Genomic DNA, 18,194 nt, shown 5'->3' with positions numbered 1-18,194 from the left:
TGCCTTCCATAGAGGTCTTTACTGAGGGAACAGAGGGAGCACCTAGCCCGAGGGCTGAGGGCCGAGGAAAGGCACACGGCTGTGAGGTCTCCCTTTGGGGCGAGGGCTGGCCTTGCACACATGGCGCTCCCTGCCGACCCCTCTTTGGCACTGAGCTGGGAACAAGGCGCCCTCACTCTGGTCCAGCCCCAGTGGCAGCTGGCAGTGTAGGCTGGTGGAGGGCAGCCCTGCTGGGTTGGCCCATGGGAGCCGCCATGAGTCTCCGAGGCAGGGCAGCGTGGAGGGAGCACAGTGACCACCTCCTTTGCTGACAGGTGCTCCCACTGGCAACTGACACGGCTTCAAACAGGGACTCTAATAAATTAGGCTATAGGGACAGAGGGACAGGCTATGCTGGACAAGTTTCTCTGGGGCTCCTTGGGCCCACTGGTGGGGACAGGAGGGTACAGACAAGGGCTCCGTCTGACTGGGGTTACTATTTGGTTGCTTCCATGGCAGGAAGGGTGTCCCATGGGACAGCAGCCTTGGTTGGCCACCCTGGAGGATGGCATGTGAGTGATGGACTGTGGGGTCTTGGAGCGACTGAAGAGGCATGGGCCCAGAGCTACTATCCCCAGGCCACATTCCCTGTCTCTTGAGAAAAGTACAGGACATAGAATTGGGGAGCAGCTCCCCAGGAGAGGGATGAGGGGTGAGAAATGTGGACTAGGCAGTAGGGCACCACCCTGAATGTGCCCTCATGGGCAGGGGTCCCCAGGGTTCACTGGGGTCTTTTAGGAAGGTCAGGCCCAGGGCAGAGCATCCCGGGGCCATGGAGAGGCATGCAGGGGTGAGCTGAGGGCCAGGAGGAGGGCGAGAGTATGTGTGTCGGGGGGGGGGGTGTTGCTGCTTCCTTCATGTGATCCGAGAGCTTGGGGATGGGCACAGAGTTGGGCAGCAAGGCCCTGATCAGGTGGGGATGCTGGGGCCCGGCAGGCTGGGGGCTGTCAGCTGCCCTGGGCTTGCAGCCTCGCCTAGGATCTGGCAGAGCTCCTGTAGGCGTCGCTGCATCTTGGGGATGCCGGCCAGTTGCTGCTCCAGCCGCTGCTTCTCCTCAGTCAGGCTCAGACGGGCGGCCGAGTCTAGCTTCTCAAACTTCCAGCCACCTTCACCATCGAACTGCAGCAAGTGTGTGTGGTACTTCCTGGCCGGCAGAGAGACCAGGCTGCTGGCTGCCCCAGAGGCAGTTCCCCTGTCCCCACCTGCCCCTGGGAGTAGCCCTGGCCAGCCCGGGCTGCAGGGGGCGCTCTAGCCCCTCTGGTGCAGGCTCGCAGGGATTCCTACCACAGGGAGGGCCGGTGGGTGATGGAGAGCAGCGCAATGCCGGCATCCTTGGCTGCCTGGAAGATCTTGCCTTCCACGTCGATGCTCACGGCGCTGGTGCACTCATCCAACAGGGCATACTTGGGCCTTGGGGGCAAGGGCTGGGCTGTAGGCTGCCAGTGCCGAGCCCTGCCACCCTCTCCAGCCCCGCCGGACTGCCCCCTTCCCCCATTCCCCCACCCTGCTCTGGTCCCCAGGGCTCACCTGTGGTAGAACATGCGGGCCATGCCAATCCTCTGCTTCTCTCCTCCAGAAAGCACGTCCTTCCAGTCACACACTGCCTCCCAGCCTAGACAGAGGACAACAGGCTCCACTCGATTCAACACAAACACAGGGCACTGACGTTTTGTGACTGTGTCTGTCTCAGCCCCTCCCAGGACGGCAAAATTTGGGCACTGCCACTGTGGTGGAGCAGATAAAGCCACTGCTTGTTATGCTGGCATCCCCTATGGGTGCTGGTTTGTGTTCCTGGCAGCCCCGCTTCCCATCCAGCTCCCTGCCTGTGGCCTGGGAAAGCAGTGGAGGATGGCCCAAAGCTTGGGACCCTGCACCCGTGTGGGAGACCCGGAGGAGGCTCCTGGCTTCGGATTGGCGCAGCACCGGCCATTGTGGCCATATAGGGAGTGAACCAGCAGATGGAAGAGTTCTCTCAATCTGTAACTCAGTCTTTGAAATAAATAAAATAATAATAATAATAAAAGAATAAGAGTTGGGACCCTCCTAAAGATAAACTGTAGATCTAACCCCCAGGACCTGAGTGTGACCATATTTGGGGACAGGGCCTTTCCACAGCTGATCAAGTTCAAGTGGGGTCATTAGGGCAGGCCCCAGCCCAGTGTGACAGGCGTCACCGTGCAAAGGGAACATTGGGGCATGGAGACACACACACAGGGAGGAGAGTGCATACACACCCGGGGAAGATGGCCACTGCCGAGCCACGCCCTCAGGCTCACTGAGCATCCTGCCCTCATAGCCCAGAAGGAACCTTGACCTCAGGAAGCAGGAATGCCCCGTGGTGTAGCTGAGGCTCCTGGTTGGGAATGTTACAGCAGCCACAGGGGCCCTATTGAAGAAGCAGCTGCCACTCCATTCAGTGTATAGCAAGTAGCCATGGCTGAGAGCCCTGGATGGCAGGGGCTCTTGTCCTGAGTGGGGGCTCAGCCAGGCCACCTGTGCAAGTGCTGCTCAGTGGGGTGAGCCAGTAGGACAGGGATGCATCAGTTCCTTCTCTCCCATCATCTGGCTGCCCCGAATGACAGCCTAGCTGCCTTCATGACAAAATTCTGGCCAGTGGAGTATGAGTGCTCCATGCATGGCAGACTCAGTTTCTGCCTGCTGTGGCCAAACTTAGTCCTTGACAGGCTGTGACGGCTGCCATGGGGGACAGGAGGAACAGGGACGGGAGGCCAGGCCAAAGTCTGAGCCTGGCTCTGACCTCGACACCTGCCCCCTTTTCTACACAGGTGCACAGGCTCAATGCACAGTCTCGAATTTCAGTGAGCCAACCCCATGGCCTCCATTATGCCCTTGCATTGGGACACCGACTGCTCTTCCCTCACTGGGCAGGTGTCAGAGAACAATGACAGTGAGCAAGGCCCTCTTCCTCAGACGAGATCATCGAGATCATCGTGCTGTAACCTGTCCCTCCCTCTCCCTCTCTCCTCACTCCGAGTCCTCGGACACGTGCCCTCGACTGCCCATGGCCCCGCGCTTTGGCCTGCACCTGGCTGGAATGCCAAAGTGATTTTCAGTTCCTCCCCTGCCTGAAGCCTCACCAGGGCTCCTGTCCTGACTCAGGCCAGGTCCAGGCATCTTCCTGGCTCAAGGGGCCCTCCGGAGCTGGCTGCCCTGGCCTGCCATCTCTGGCTGGTCAGGGTGGCCATTCGGTGGTCTGCAGGTTTCAGCTCAGAGCCCTTTTCCCTAGAAGGGGCTGTCCCGGGCTCTGAGATGAAGGCAGTGGTCTGCTGCCCAGCCCCTGCCATCGGCTGTGCACTTGTGCCCCTGGGGGCCACATGTGTGTTCCTCTTTTATAGACAGGGCTCTCAGAGGCAGGCACCGAGGTCCCAGCTTCACAGTGCCTAGCACTTTGGACTCTTGGCTGCAAAGATAATCTTCATGCCCCGGGGCCACAGGAGAGAGAGAGGATGGGCTGGCAGGGCAAGCAGGCTCCCCATCTGAGGCTTGGGACAAAGGGCGAGGGTCACGTGTGTGCTGTCTGCCTACCTCCTTCTCGCTGCAGGATGTGGTGCAGGTGCACAACGTCCAGGATGGCTTCCAGGTGCTGCTCTGAGTAGCCCTTTCTGCGCATGTCTGCCACCGAGTCCGGGTAGATCACTTGGTCGCGCAAGGAGCCCACAGACATGTAGGGCCTGTGGCAGAGCTGGACGTCCACCAAGGGCAGGGAGGCCCTACGCCTTGCGGGGTGCTGGCCCGCAGCTGCCTTCACCCCAGCTCACACCCAGCACAGCTTTCCAGGCAGTAGACGCACCCACACTCATGCCCCCCACCATGTGCACACACTTCACACACATATCAGCAAGTATGTGCTGGGCCCCCCACATCCAGCAAGGACCAATGAATCTACTGGGCCAGAGGTGGAGGGAGCAGGGACTTGCCCATCTGGATCTCTGGGCCAGTACCTTGGGGCCTCCTGCTGTGGAGCTGCGGCAGTGATGGGTGAGGGAGAGACAGGGCTCAGGCCCGCGGAGCATGCTCACCTCTGTGGGATGTAGAACATGCGCTGCGGTGGGGGCTTGTAGAGTACACCGCCGTAGGTGGGCCAGAGCCCACCCAGGATGCGGAACAGAGAGCTCTTGCCACAGCCGTTGGGGCCTGTGATGAGCAGATGCATGCCTTCCTGCACCTGCAGAGGGCACAAAGGCTTGGCCATGGAAGAGGGCTCCTTCCTGGCCCTCCTTCCCCGCTCCCCTGACTTGGGCCCGAGGTGGGCCAATGCAGACCTCTGGGGAATGGATACTGGGTCTGGAGAGAGCTGAATGCCTAGCTGACGCAACCTGAGGCAATGGACAAGGCCTGGCCCTGGCCCTCAGGCTCTTACACGCCCAGCGAACACAAGTCAGTGCTAGCCAAGCCTAGTCTGCCACAACACAGTGAATGAGTATGCTCCAAGGTCCTGGGTGCCACTCACTGCTGCGACCCACTCCCAGAGTTCAGACACAGCTTCCCCGGCCCCACGCTGCCAGTCTCCCTGCCCCTACCCCCATGGCCCTTCCTGTCTCCACAGCTGCCACCGGGGACCCCGGACTCAGCACTGCTGACCTCAGGCTCCCTTTGGAGCTATGGAAACATCTGTTGTTGAAGAAATGCTGGACGCAGATGTGGTGGGCCGTGTTTAGGCAGCAGGGCTCATGGCAGGGGAACCATGGTCCCCTCCTAATAGGCTCTCCTCCCTCTCAGCTGGGCCTTCCCTCACTGGGAATTCTGCCCTTGGGGTGCAGGGCTCTGGGGAAGCAGTGTCTGGTTTGCCTTGTGCAGCCGCAGGTAAAATTGTGTCCCTCAGCCCCGATTCATCCGTGGGAGTCCTAAGTGCCACTAAGCTCAGAATGTGATCTTATGTGGCAAACGGGCAGTCACCAAGGTGCTGAGCTGGATAAACAGGAAATCATGGCGGAGGTGGGTGTGCCCTGATACTGTCCTCGGATGAAGGGGGAACTGGGGGGCAAGGGCCGTGGAACGAGAGGAGCTGAAGGCTCAGCACCAGGGGTGTGGGGAGGCCTGGAGCAGGTGCTCCTGGCAACCTGCCCCACCATAGCTGGGTCTCAAACACCCAGCTTCCAGGACTGGGGGAACCCATTGTTGCAGTCAAGGCTGCGGGTGTCTGGTCCTAGGGTCCCGCAGCTCTGGACACTGTTGCAGGTCTGTGGGCCACGTGAGTACTGCTTGGGGTCACCAGGATCGCAGCAGTGTTTGGGGTATGGTTGCACTTTGAGCCTCTAGCCCACTCTTGGCCTGTTGCCCACCGGTACCCTTGTGGGAGGGCCCTTCTTAACCTTGCTGCCCAGCCCTGCTTCCCCATGGCACCACTCCTTGCAGCTATGCGGGTTACCCTTCTCTTGGTCCCTGCTGGGCCTCGGCAGCTAATGGCTGTGGGGGCTCCCAGCATGGGGATGCCCTGCGTGCTCCCCTAACTAACCCCTGCTTTCTAGAAGGAGTGAAAGGAGGAGTACCTCCCTCCTACTTCTCCCCTACCTCCAGCTCTGGTTTTCCTGTAACCCACAGCACTCTGGCTGTAGCACAGGTGCCCAGGGAACTATTGAGGGTGTCACCCAGCTCCTTCCACATATCTGTGAAGCAGGACCCCAGACTGCACAGCAAAGCGGCTCAGGCCACAAAGGAGTACCCGGGTCCCTGTGCCTTGCCTTTGTCAGCAGGAGTGGCAGGACAGGCGATGAGCAGCTCAGAAACACCTGGCTGGCCCTTAGCCAGCCCTGGTAATAGCTAATCCCTTTATCAGCTCTGACTCTACTGCCCTAATACTAATAAAGCAGAACACGTTGGTATGTGCCGCTGACCTTGGCTTCCTTGCCACGCAGATCCAGGGACAACGGCTACTGCCAGCACAGGCAGGTGGGAAGCCAAAGGTCATGTGCCACGCGAGCAGCCCAGTGCAGCTCACGCATCAAGGTCAGGGTGCTTCGTCTGTGAGACCTACCGTGATGCTGAGGCTTGCCACGACCACCTCTCCTGCGGGCGTGACGATAGGGATGTTCTCGCAGGTGATGCCCTGCTCCACGTCTACCACTCGGCCTGCAGCGAGATGTGTGTAGGGCTCGGGCTGGCCTCCCGAGCACCCTGCGCACGGCTGCACCCACACTCCACAGCCATGCAGGACAAAGCAGCATTCTACCCTCACCCTGTACCAACACTGCTACTGCGCCTCGGGAACCGGAGGCCACTCTGCAAAGGAAACCCCCGGGACCTGCTGGGCAGCCCTGCTCTCCCTAGGGAGAGCCCCAAAGGGCAGAACGGGGCTAGGAGTGAGGAGACACCCTTACCTCGGATTTTCAGGGGTGTGTCCACTCGAACACCTGACCGTGTCACAGTCCCACAGCCCACCTGAGCATCCTCTGACTCCCCGGGCCTCTTAAAACGACAGTGCTGAACATCTTCAAAGACTTGGAACATCTCATGAACCCGGGCTGTGTAGCCAGCTAGCTCTGTCACCTGCATAGAAGGTGACCCTGGCTTAGCCCCTGCCAGTTGAGAGGATGGCACAGCAAGGATGGGTGCCGGGCCTGAAGTACCTCCTTGTACGAGGACATGATCCGCTCAATGGCATCTGCGGCAGCTGTCAGGAGGTTGCGGGCGATGGTGAAGGCTTCTGTGCGCTCGCTCACCAGCTCCTCCTCCTTCTTCTCCATGGCTGCCTTCTTAACGTCTTCTGAGTCTGGGGAGCATGAGGTGGCAGGGGGGAGGGCAGGTACAGAGACAGTGAGAAGTCATGCAGTGCTGGAACAACCAGGTATATTTAATTGTGGCAGAGTAATTCCTGCCTCACAGCATACACTAATGCAGAGCGAATCATAGGCAAACACAGAAGAGTTCATACAATGAAACTCTTAGAAAGGGACTAGCTTTGTGGCACAGCAGGTTAAGTGATGCTGGCATCCCGTACTGGAGGGCTGATTCAAATCCCAGCTGTTCCAATTCTGATCCAGTTCCTTGCTTATGACCTGGGAAAGCAGCTAAGGATGCCCAAGTTCTTGGGCTCCTGCACCCACGTGGGATATCAGGATGGAGGTTCAGGCTTCCGGATTCAACATGTTCTAGTCCAGGCCACTAGCCATTCGGGGAGAGATCGAATATAGAACACGGAAGATTCACACCCCCACCCTTGACTCTCCCTCCCTCTCTCTAGCTCTGCCTTTCAAATCAACCAATCCTAAACAAAATAAAACTCCTAGAAGAAAATATATGACACCCCATGATCTTGGGTATGGGCAATGGACAGTAAAACCATAACGAACAAAAGAACAACAGAGGTGTCAACACGGTAGAATATAATACGGTAAGTTTTAGCCTATGGCACTGCTGTCCCATATGGGTTCCTGGCGGCCCTGCTTCCCATCCAGCTCCCTGCTTGTGGCCTGGGAAAGCAGTCGAGGACGGCCCAAAGCCTTGGGACCCTGCACCCGTGTGCGAGACCTGGAAGAGGTTCCTGGCTTCAGAGTGGCTCAGCTCTGGCCGCTGCGGCTGCCTGGGGAGTAAATCATCAGACAGAGGATCTTCCTGTCTGTCTCTCCTTCTCTGTGGAAATCTGCCTTCCCAATCAAAATCAAAATATTTTTTTTTTTAAAGAACCATAGAGCAACTAACCCTATTTTTGTCTATCAAATAACATGATCAAGAACATAAGAAGGGAACATACAGGCCAGAGGCAAATGAACATATTTGATAAGGCTGTGACATCCACAATGTATAAAGAATGTTTACAACTTAACAACAAAGAGACACAAAACACAGTAAAGTAGCCTGTGTTTAGCCTTTTGGTTCAAATGTACCCACAGTGGAGTACTTCAATTTGATTGCAGGCCAGCTCCTGCCTCTAGCTTCTTCCAGTGTAGACCCTAGGAGGCAGCAGTGAGGGTTCACGTGAGTGTGTGCCTGTCATACACAGGGGAGACCTCGCTGGTGTCCCTGGCCCATCCCTGAGCAGCATAGGCCTTTGCAGAGTGATCTAGCGCAGGGCATGCTCTGTCTTCCTTCCCCTCTTGAACAAACAAATCAAGCAACCAAACAAAACACCCAGGGGAAAATCATCTGAAAAGATTTGTCCAAACAAGACCAATAAACTCCCTAGCTTGTGGAATGATGTGGCATATGATTTGCCATTAGGAAGTTGCACGTACAAACCACGAGAAGCTACCTCCTCACTGCTGCTTGGCCCCCCGGAAGCAGGGATTGCACTGCAGGCAAACACATGTGGGCCCACAGACTCACTCCGGCTCGCTCACAGCGGCAGTGCTAGTTACAGTCGCCAGTAGGGCCAAACGACTTGCTTGTCCGTCAGTGGATGAATGGACCAATTGTTTGTCTACAATGGAATATGATTCTACCATAAGAAAGAAAGAACTGATTCATTGAAAAATACGGATGGATCTTGGGAGCCACTGTGCTCAGTGACTGAAGCCAGACCTGAGGGGTGTCATGGTTGTATGGGTCCACTGGTGTCACATGTCCCCAAGAGGCTCAGCCACGGGGACAGCAAAAAGGTATGCGGTTGTTAAAGGCTGGCAAGGGGAGGGGGGGCAGCTGCTAATGGGTCTGGGATTTCTTTTTAGGCACTAAAAACTGTTCTGGACTCGGTGCTGATAGTTGCACAACTCCAGATACATTAAAAACGGCTGAATCACGGGCATCAAAGGCTGGAGTGCTTGCTATGAGAACTCCAGCTTGATAATACTGCTGTAAAAACTCAGCCACTCAAAAAAGAAGAAAATTCTGTGATTTGCGGCAAGAGGATGGGATGAGGGGCCATCATGTTAAGGAAGATAAGCCAGGCACAAAGACATAGGCATTCCGTGATTTCGTTCGCATGTGGGATCAAGAGCTGTTCTCTTAGCAGTTGAGAGGAGAACAGAGGCCATAGAGACTGAGCATGGAGGGCAGCGACAGAGCCAGGCTGGGTGACAGAAAGAGGCAGCAGTAGTTCTACGTCATTTATTGAGTGTTTCCTGAAGAACTAGAAGACAGGAGTTAGAGCCTCCCAACACAAAGAAGTGAGGCATGCTGACGAGCCCAGAGCAGTTCAGAACACTGACTTTTGTTTAAAAAGATTTATTTATTTTGTTGGAAAGTCACTGATTTGATCCCTACCCATCGTACATGTGCAGTGTACCCTGTAAGCACATACAGTTGTCCTGTGTTCATTTAAAACAATTTAAAACTAATCTACAAAATAAAACCTTCCATCTCTGTCCCTCTAGCTTCTCACTGTATGAAAAAGAAAAGCCTAAACTAAAGCAAAACCAAAACCTCCTCCATGCCCTTGGCTGTTTCTTGGCACAACCTGGCTCCTTCCACCTAGGATGCCTCTGCCTTCTGCTCTGTCACTCCGCATCTGTCCTCCAGGCTCACCCCTGAACTTGGTCACCCAATGCCAGAGCTGTCTGTCTTTGAAACGAGAATTTATGACCTTCACTGCTGTGCCCATTTCTCCCTCATATACTCCCTTGAGGCCATGCCCTTGACCCCCATGTCATGGCCACGCTCTCTTTAACCTCTAGTTTTCTCCTAAGAGCTGCCCCTTAACCTGCTTTGGTGCTAGTTTCTGTGATCACGCCCATCGAGCCACTGTCAATGGCCCTGACTCATTTGACTCTTGGAACTCCCAGACAAGATTTTCACACAAGGACTTTTTGGAAATGGCAGAGGGAGTAGAGAGGAGGCTGACTGACGGTTCTGGATCCTGGTACGCAAGCACCCAGTAGTGAGGCCTCAGGGTGGCAGCAAAGAGGGTTCTGTGAGTAGCCCAAGAACTCCATCCAAAGGCCAACGTGGTTCTAGGGTTGAGGGTCTTGTGGGGACAGGGATGGGCTGGAAGAAGGAGCCGGGGGTCAGCTCAGAGCTGTGGTCACAAGACAGGGGCCAGGAGGGATGGGCAGAGCGTCTCCCAGTGCCTACTGGGGCCCTGCCCAAGACAGCAGGTGACTAAATCTGGCTGGAGAGATGGGGGCGTGAATCCCGAAGCCTAAGGTCCTAAGGACAGAGACCCAGCAAGCAGCCAGGAGAGTCGGACAGTCATTAGCGACCATGGGAGTAGCCGGCAGGTACGTGTAGCCAGAACACCCTGGCAATAGCTGAGACCTTTCAGAATAGGAAACAAACTACCCTCTGCAGGCTTCCTCAGCTCGCAGGGAGCAAAGGCCCCCCAAGAGGCCCGGGTAGACCTCTGCGCTGGAGTGGAAGCGATTGGTCCCTCACAGGGCAGTTGCCCCTAGCCAGCTCTCCACAATCTAAGGTTGGGGAGAGACAGTGAGCAGCTCCAGCTGGGACACAGACAGGGTGCTGGCGCTGGGCAGGGCAGGAAGGCAAAGCAAGGGAAAAAAGGCAGCAAGTTGGGGTAGGCTGCCCAAGTGGGAGCCTGATAGCAGAACCCGGCAGAGCAGAACAGGGAGCAATCTTGGCAGCACATGCAAAGGCCCCGAGGCAGAATCCTGTGTGGTCTGCAGGAACAAGAAGGCCAGTGAGGCAGGAAGCAGACCAGCACAAGGGAGGAATGGAGCCTGTCTCAGGTGTCAGAGATAACCTTTGAAATATTGCTTGGAATCGCCTACAAAGCCTTGCACAGTAGAGGCTCCAAGTTTGCAGACTGCAAAGGAACTAGACAACCATGGAGACAGTGGCTGCAGCAGCGGGTTGGCCCACATGCCTGGGCATCTTGGGTTGGGTGCCTGTGTGTGACTTTAGGCCACCCTTTCCATGGAAGCCTGTGTGGTGAAAGCAGTTGTCCACTCTGGCCCGGTTTTCCTCTTGAGAGGGACATGGGCAGTTGAAGGTGTGCAGTCCGAGGTGGGGGCACAGCAGGGAGAGAAGCAGGGGCCTTCTGTTACTAAGATGGGTCAGGCTGCATTGGCCACCTGCAGCTGCAGAACCTCAGACTGCCAGCACAATGGACAAACTTGAAGGGCTTGGACCGCAGAGCTGAATTGGAGGGCTGGCAGGGGGAAGGTGCAGACCCCCGGGGCTAGGCATCAGACCCACAGCTTTGCTCCTTTAGCTGGGGCTCCAGGTGCAGGGCAAAAATGGTCACCCTGAGAATCTGTAATTATGTGTCTGGGGGTCAAGTGAATACTACCTCCACGGTCAGGAACTGCGTCCTCCTGGCCCAGCTGAGCACTGCCCAGGAATGAGTCCTCCACCTGGCTAATTACTCCTGGAGTGCTTGGTACAAACAAAGCCAACAGGTAGCAAGGAATTACACACTACATGGGGGTCACTGGACTCCTGGAAGCGCTACCTCAGAGTCCACAGGAAGTGGGCCCCACCCCACCGGAGGGAAGGGGGCACATGCCCTCCTGAGGAGAAAAACCAGAGAGGAGAAAATCTGGAGAGGGACTGGGGGGGATAAGTGTGATCCATATGGTACCCATATGGTGGTTCAGGGGGTGAAACCACCGCTGGGGACGCCCACATCGCATGTCGGAGCACTGTCTACAGTCCTGGCTACTCCATATCTCACCCATTTTCCTGCCAATGTGCCTGGGAAGCAAGTGGTTGGTAGCTCAAGCGCCTGCATCCTTGCTACGCACGTGGGAAACTCAGATGCAGTTCTGGACTCCCAACTTCTGCCTGGCCCAGCACTGGGTTTTGTAGCCATTGGGGAGTGAGTGAGTGAACAGAAGATCTCTCTCACTCTGCCTTTCAACTAAGTAAATCTTTAATACGACGGTATCCAGCACCGAAGCAGCGTCTCAAGAGAGATGGAAAGAACATATTTACAGGAGCCTGGTGCCACGGCATAGCAAGCAAAGCCTCTGTCTGTGGTGCTGGTATCTTGTATGGACACTGGTTCGACTTCCAGCTGCTCCACTTCTGACCCAGCTCCCTGCTAACGCCCCTGGGAAAGCAGTGGAGGACGGCCCAGGTGCTTGGGCCCCTGCACCCATGTGGAAGATCTGGAAAAAGCTCCTGGCTCTGAACTTCCAATCAGCCTTGCTCCGGCTATTATAGAAATCTGTGGAGTAAACCAGCACATGGAAGCTCTCCTTCCCTCCCTGCCCCACCTTGTAATTCTGCCTTTCAAATATAAACTAAGTAAATGGTTTTTTTTTTTTAGAAAGGATACTTTAAAAAACTACATGAAATTTGTGTTCTAAAAAGCAGATTCTTTCAAGCTTCTGTTTGATATAGAACCAAATACTACTTAGAAAAACAGTTCCTGAAACATTAAAAACAAAAAACCTTCACAGTAGAGCCGGCTGAGCCAGTGAGCGGGTGCGTGGACTGTGGGTCTTGGGGAGGTTGAAGAGACGGCTGGCAGGAGTTCCAGAAGAGAGCAAAAGGGATCTTGGGTGACATTTGATGAGGTAGTGGCTGACCTACAGCAAGTCTCAACAAGGAAAACCAGAAGCCTGCGTCTGAGTGCGCGGCAGGGACACTGCACACGGATGCGGAGAAAGGAAAGAAGATTCTAAAAGTTCCCAGAAGGCATTGCAGGTTACTACGGGCAGGCAATTACACTAACAACCCCAGAAAAGTAGAGATGTTGTCAAAAAGAAAGATAGAATGGGGCTGGTGCCGTGGTGTGGTATGGTAGGTCAAACCTTTGCCTGCAGCGTCAGCATCCCACATGGGCACTGGTTCATGTCCTGGCTACTCCACTTCCCATCCAGCTCCCTGCCTGTGGCCTGGCAGTGGAGGACGGCCCAAGGCCTTGGGACCCTGCACCCGCGTGGGAGACCTGGAGGAGGCTCCTGGCTGCGGATGTGCCCAGCACTGGCCATGGTGGCCGTCTGTGGAGTGAACCAGCGAATGGAAAATACCTGCCTCCTTCTCTCTGTAGCTCTGTCTTCCAAACAAAAGAACAACAGACTGACAGAAAGTAACTGTCCACTTAGATTCCCACACTCAAATCAGACTTCAGCTCGGGAATAATGATGAAATAGACATTTCTGGACAACAAAATAATCACGAACTTTCCAAGATGAAACCCTTGCTGAAAGGACTTTCCAAGACGCCTATTTGGAAGAAACTAACTGAGCACAGGAGAGTTCAGACTGACGAATACGGTGGGGAGGGCCAGGCATCCTGGCAGAGTGGGTCAGGCTACCAACTGGGACACCGATGAGTGCTAGTTCAAGTCCCAGCTGCTCCACTTCCCATCCAACTCCCTGCTGATGCACTTGGCAAAACAGCAGAAGACCCAAGTACTTGGACCCCTGCAAGCACGTGGAGACTCCGAGTAGTTACGGGCTCCGGGCTTTGGCCTGGCCACTATTTGGAGGAGTGAATCAGTGCATGCAAGCTCTCTCTGTCTCTCCTTTCCTTTCTTTATAACTTTTGTCTTTCAAACAAAACAAATAAATCTTTTTCTTTTCAATAGGAGGGTGAGCAAAGCAACGAGTAGACTTGTGGGTGAGCTCAGATGCACTGACAGGATGTCGGCAGAGCCCAGAATAAAAATCCTAACTTTCTGTTGGCTATGCTCATATGGACTGGATGGTTCTCCCAGGCAAGCAAGCACTGAAGTCTAGGAGAAGGGTGCTACTGATGAACTCAAGGCTGTTTTTAGGGCCGGTGTCATAGCGTTAAGCTTCTGCCTGTAGTGCTGGCATCTCATATAGGCACTGCTTCCTGTCCTGGCTGCTTCACTTACATCGAGGTCCCTGCTAACAGCCCTGGAAATCACTGGAAGATGGCTCAAGTTCTTGGGCCCCTGGACCCACATGGGGAACCTGGAAGAAGCTCCTGGCTCCTGGCTTTAGCCTACTACAACTTCAACCATTGCAACAATTTGGGGAGTGAACCAGCAAATAGAAGATCTCTTTCTCTCTCTCTCTCTGCTTCTCTTTCTGTAACTCTGCCTTTCAATAAAAATAAATGTTTAAACACAAAAGACTTTTTAGATGTGCGTGTTATCATTTAGAGGGAACTTTCAATAGACTGAAAACAGAGTAAAATGCAGACCGGTAGAGAAACAAAAGGGAACAAGGAACCCTGGCTGCTCATGACTGCACGAGGCAAAGATGGCAGGCCTAGGGTGTGCCTCTGACCTTCTGCGAACTCTTAGAGCCAATTCAGGGGTGGGAACACCAAGGCTTGGCTAATGAAGGGGCTCAGGCAACATCCCCCCTATCAACTCCAGCTTGGGCCGAGCCCAGGGCAGGGGTGAGGGCACACGTGCAGTCCTGAGCTTGGCTGAGTGCTCCCAAGGAGTGGGTGCAGGCTGGAAGGCACCAGGCGGCTACGAAGCCAGCCCGCCCAAGGGGGCTGGCACACAGGGAGGCAGGCTGGATGAGCAGCCCAGCAAAGCGGCTCTCACCTGACTCCGAATAGCCAGTGGCAGTGATGATGGGCACGGCTACCATAAGCAGGCCCGAGGCGCTCCACACGTACTTCATGAGGAACTGCTCCAGCATGACGTACCACAGGCGTTCCAGCAGGATGAGGTGGATCTGTGAGGCCAGGTCCTGGTAGGAGCGCCGCAGCAGTGCCAGCTCCACCTGCACGGGAAACAGTTGTGGCAACTCCCGGGCACGGGGCTGGGGGCAAAGGGGAGAGCCCTCAAGCATCATTTACATGCTCTAAGCCACTCACTGGATGGGCTGGCAGACGTGGCTGGGCAGGGCCAGGGCTCAAATTTGAGGTGGGAATAAGGGACAGCCTGATATCACGGCTCGACTCCCATGCCATGTGTCACCTCTCCAACAGGGATCCATGCAGGCCCATGGCAGCCACCCTGTACTCCTCCACTCCCTTCCAGCATTCCCTTGCCACTGTTACTCAGGCAGAACACTGTTCCTCACCTACCACCCCCACCCCTGCCAAAGATCATTAGCTCTTACCATTCTGCCCTGAGTAACCAAAGATGAACAGAGGAGAGCCAATGGCAATGCTCTCGCTTATGGAAAGCTGTTCATCCACTTTGGCCTCCTTAGGCCCCATGGACCTCTATTTTCCCACGGTCCCTCTCCATGAGAAAATCGCAAGGCATTTTCCCATGGCAACCCAGGCGAGCGCGCTCTTTGGATTGGCTCTGCTGCCGCAGCAGTGGGCAGTCCTAGGCCCTGCTCTACAGCTTTCCTTCCCGCACTGGCTGCCATGTGCCACCTTTGGATGGGGTAAGGCTGGGAAAGGGGCAGTGGCAGGCGGGAAGCAGAGGCCCGAGGGATTAGGAAGTACTCCCGGGAAGCTGGCTGTGGAGTCTCGGATCTCCTGCCTGGTGTACAGCACACGCCCAGTCCTGCCTCACAACAGCTTCCCAGCCTGGCAAAGTCTGCCCAGCGCTTTCTCATGCCTCCCTGTGGGTCTGTGTCTCATGCATAGCATGACCAGTAGGACACTGAAGCTCAGAGAGGCCAAGTGACCTGCCTCAGCTCACACAGCCTGCAGGGAGCAAGCAACGCGGGAACTTGGACCACACTGGCAAAACTGTTACAAGCAGATCGCTGTGAGGATGTTCTGACTTATGAAGACACACACGCTTTGAGGTCCAGTGTGAGGAGGCTGAGCCTGCGGCTGGGTGTGCGCTTCAGCAAGCCCCTGCTTTGAGGCGCAGCCAGTCGCGTCTGCTCTAACGTGCTGGCCTGAGCCTGGGCTCTGGCTCACAGGAACCTCAGCCAAGGGGCCTGCCTGCGGTACCACAGCACCACAGCAAGGGGCGGACGACCCCTCACGGGGGCCTGGGGCCCCACAAAGTCTTGTGTTAGTGTAAGTTTTCTGGTCAAAGCATACTCAGCCAGCCTCGGGATGCCCCATTAGCACCCTTCTGCCCAGCAAGTGAACCCTCTTGCTGCCATTTCCTGAAGCCAGCCCACAGCAACCCCTTCAAAGCACCAGGCAGCCCTCAGAGCTCAGCTTCCTGCAAGCCCGGGGACCCCTTCCTGAAGCGAGTGCGCCTCCCCTGAGCTCCCTGGCGAGGCACACTTGAGCTGGCAGGGGTGCTGGCCAAGCCCGACAAATGTGGCTGCGATGAGCGTGCCAAACTCCTCACCCCGGGCCATGACCGCCTGCCAGGGCGTGGTGGCTCCGGCAGGCCGGGAGGACACCAGGGAGGGGGCTCCACCGCAGCCAGGAGCAAGGGTCTAGGCCTCCGGGAGACACCTTGCCACGGCCCCTCCCCCAAGAAGCGCCGGGGAACTGAAACCAGAGTTGCGGCGAGCAGCAGCGGGGCGAGGCAGTGTCCGCAGGCACAAGGCAGGGGCCGAGGCGAGATAAAGGGAGCACTGGCCTGGAGTAACCTCGCTCGGCGCAGTCCCGGCTGGCCTCGGCTCGGCCCCAGCCCACCAGGCGGCTATGCTCCTGGGACCCAGGCGGAAGGGCGGCCACACCGGGCAGGGCAGCTGCTGGGGGAGCAGGAAGTTTGTTCCGCCGCCGGAGGCTGCCGGGACTCACCATCCCCAGCTGGAGCTGCTGCGGGGAGGCGGCTGAGCCGGTCGGTAGCTAGGAAGGCTCACGGCTCCAGCTGGTGGCCTTGACCCCAAGCACTGCCGCTGCTGCCGTCGCGCTGGGAGCTGCTCGTTAACCTCGGCTGGGGCTGAGTCATACCCATAATGCCTGCTGCCCTGCCGGCCAGCCCTGCTGGACGCCGGCCTTCAAAGGGCCTAAGGGCCCCGGAGAGGCTCCCAGCGCACTGTCCCCGCGCCCAGCCGGCAGGCGTCTCCTCAAACCGCTAGGATCTGCAGCTGCAAGTTGAGGACAACCTGCCTGCCGAGGAGAGGAAGTGGCAGGGCCTGAGCACGCGCGCAGGCAGCACGCCCCCCCTTCCTGCACCTAAGACTCCAGCACGTCCAAGGCCCCGGCCACTCGCCGGCTGCCCTTGCCGCGGCCTCCCCGGACCTCCGGCCTCGGCCGGCCCGGGGCTTGCCCCGCCACTCCTAGGTGCCTGCCTGGGGGCCTGTCATGCCCAGCACCCAGCCTGTCCCACCTCATGGCCCCCATAGAAGGCGATCTCCTCTGAGTTGGCCACCACACGAGAGTGCATGTAGCGCAGCTCTCCCTTCCGCCGGGCTTCCTCGGCCACCAACTCGCCGAACTTGGGCGAGAAGGCCCGCAGCACGTTGGCTGTAAGGAACACCACGAGGCCGGCGATGGCCGAGGGCCAGGCTGTGCCGGCGCCGCGGGAGCGCGCTGCTCGAAGCAAGGTGTACGAGGTGACGGCCACGTCCAGGAGCGGCTTGGTGAGGTTGGAGTAGAGGTGGGCCACGGAGGCGGCGAAGGCTACCACATCCTCTGTCAGAGACTGGTCTGGGTTGCGCAGGCGCCCGTCCATGTTGCTGACTCGGTAGTAGGTCTGCTGGGAGAAGTAGAGGCTGTAGGCGTGGGCCACCAGCCGGCTGCGGAAGGCCAGGGCTAGCTGGCCCTCCAGGTAGCGGATGGCACTGTTGATGAAGGTGGCAGGCAGGGCGATGAGGAGCCACTGCAGCAGCTGCCAGCTGAAGGCCCGCGGGTCCTTGCGCACGATGCAGCGGGCCAGTCTTCCGTCCAGGCGGGCCACGTACACCGACAGGAAGGTCCGGCTCACCAGGGCAGTGGAGTGCAGCGCCAGCAGCCCTGTCTCCTTGCACAGAACCCGGGGGAAGAGCAGCCGCAGGAGCCACAGGAGTCGCTGCAGGAACACCCGGTTCATGCCAGCTTTGGCTGCTGTGCTCCCAGGGGCCTCCTGCGTCGGCTCCCCCCTTGGCACCTGGGGCGAGCCCCTAGCCAGGCCCAGGCACTGCCGCACCAGAGGGTAGAGTTTGTGGGCTCCGTAGGCCGCGAGAGCCATGATCACGGCCGTGCGCTTCAGCGTGGTGGCCCGCGAGGGCCGTGGCGTGGAGAGCACCGGCATGTCACGGGGCAGGTGCTCAGGCCCGCGTGTGCACACCCCCTCCCCCCCGGGGCTGGGCCTGGGGCCTGGGGTGGCGGTCGAGGCAGGCGGCTGGAGGGTGGTTGCTGCTCTCACTCCGAGAGACTGTCGCTTTAGGTCTCTCAGGGTGCTGCTGGGGCCCCTAGTGCGCTGGGCTCAGGACCCTCCAGGCTCCAGGCTTCCTCAGGCAGCCCAGCTGGAGAAACCGGGATCCTGTGGCGTGTCAGTGCCCCCAAAGCCTCCGGAGGTCTCGGGCAGAGAGGCTCCTCTTACCCTCTACCTCCTTCTCCTCCCCCGATGGCCG

General features: G+C 57.4%; 1 protein-coding gene across 1 annotated transcript; it reads right to left on the bottom strand.

Annotated features, from left to right (window-relative positions):
- ABCD1 (ATP binding cassette subfamily D member 1) lies at positions 1-17,917 on the bottom strand. Its single transcript, XM_004598841.2, has 10 exons — positions 16,970-17,917; positions 14,366-14,546; positions 6,627-6,769; positions 6,378-6,546; positions 6,035-6,129; positions 4,080-4,225; positions 3,586-3,731; positions 1,567-1,651; positions 1,324-1,449; positions 1-1,183 (listed from the first exon to the last, which is right to left on the bottom strand). Exons 1-10 carry the CDS (start codon positions 17,870-17,872, stop codon positions 949-951), a joined length of 2,229 nt encoding a protein of 742 aa, XP_004598898.2. The 5' UTR covers positions 17,873-17,917; the 3' UTR covers positions 1-948.
- Between the last annotated feature and the right edge of the window lie 277 nt (positions 17,918-18,194).

The sequence above is a fragment of the Ochotona princeps genome, chromosome X (assembly GCF_030435755.1).
Source record: "Ochotona princeps isolate mOchPri1 chromosome X, mOchPri1.hap1, whole genome shotgun sequence".
Taxonomy (NCBI): Eukaryota; Metazoa; Chordata; class Mammalia; order Lagomorpha; family Ochotonidae; genus Ochotona; species Ochotona princeps.
The sequence above is the reverse complement of the archived record's forward strand: the minus strand, read 5'-3'. Positions and strand labels throughout refer to the sequence as shown.

Coding starts and splice junctions, on each gene's coding strand:
- ABCD1 (XM_004598841.2), bottom strand. CDS start 17,872: ATGCCGGTGCTCTCCACGCCACGGCCCTCGCGGGCCACCACGCTGAAG. Junction 3,732..4,079: donor ATGTTCTACATCCCACAGAG/GTGAGCATGCTC, acceptor GCTCTGCCACAG/GCCCTACATGTCTGTGGGCT. Junction 1,184..1,323: donor ACCCACCGGCCCTCCCTGTG/GTAGGAATCCCT, acceptor TCTGCCGGCCAG/GAAGTACCACACACACTTGC.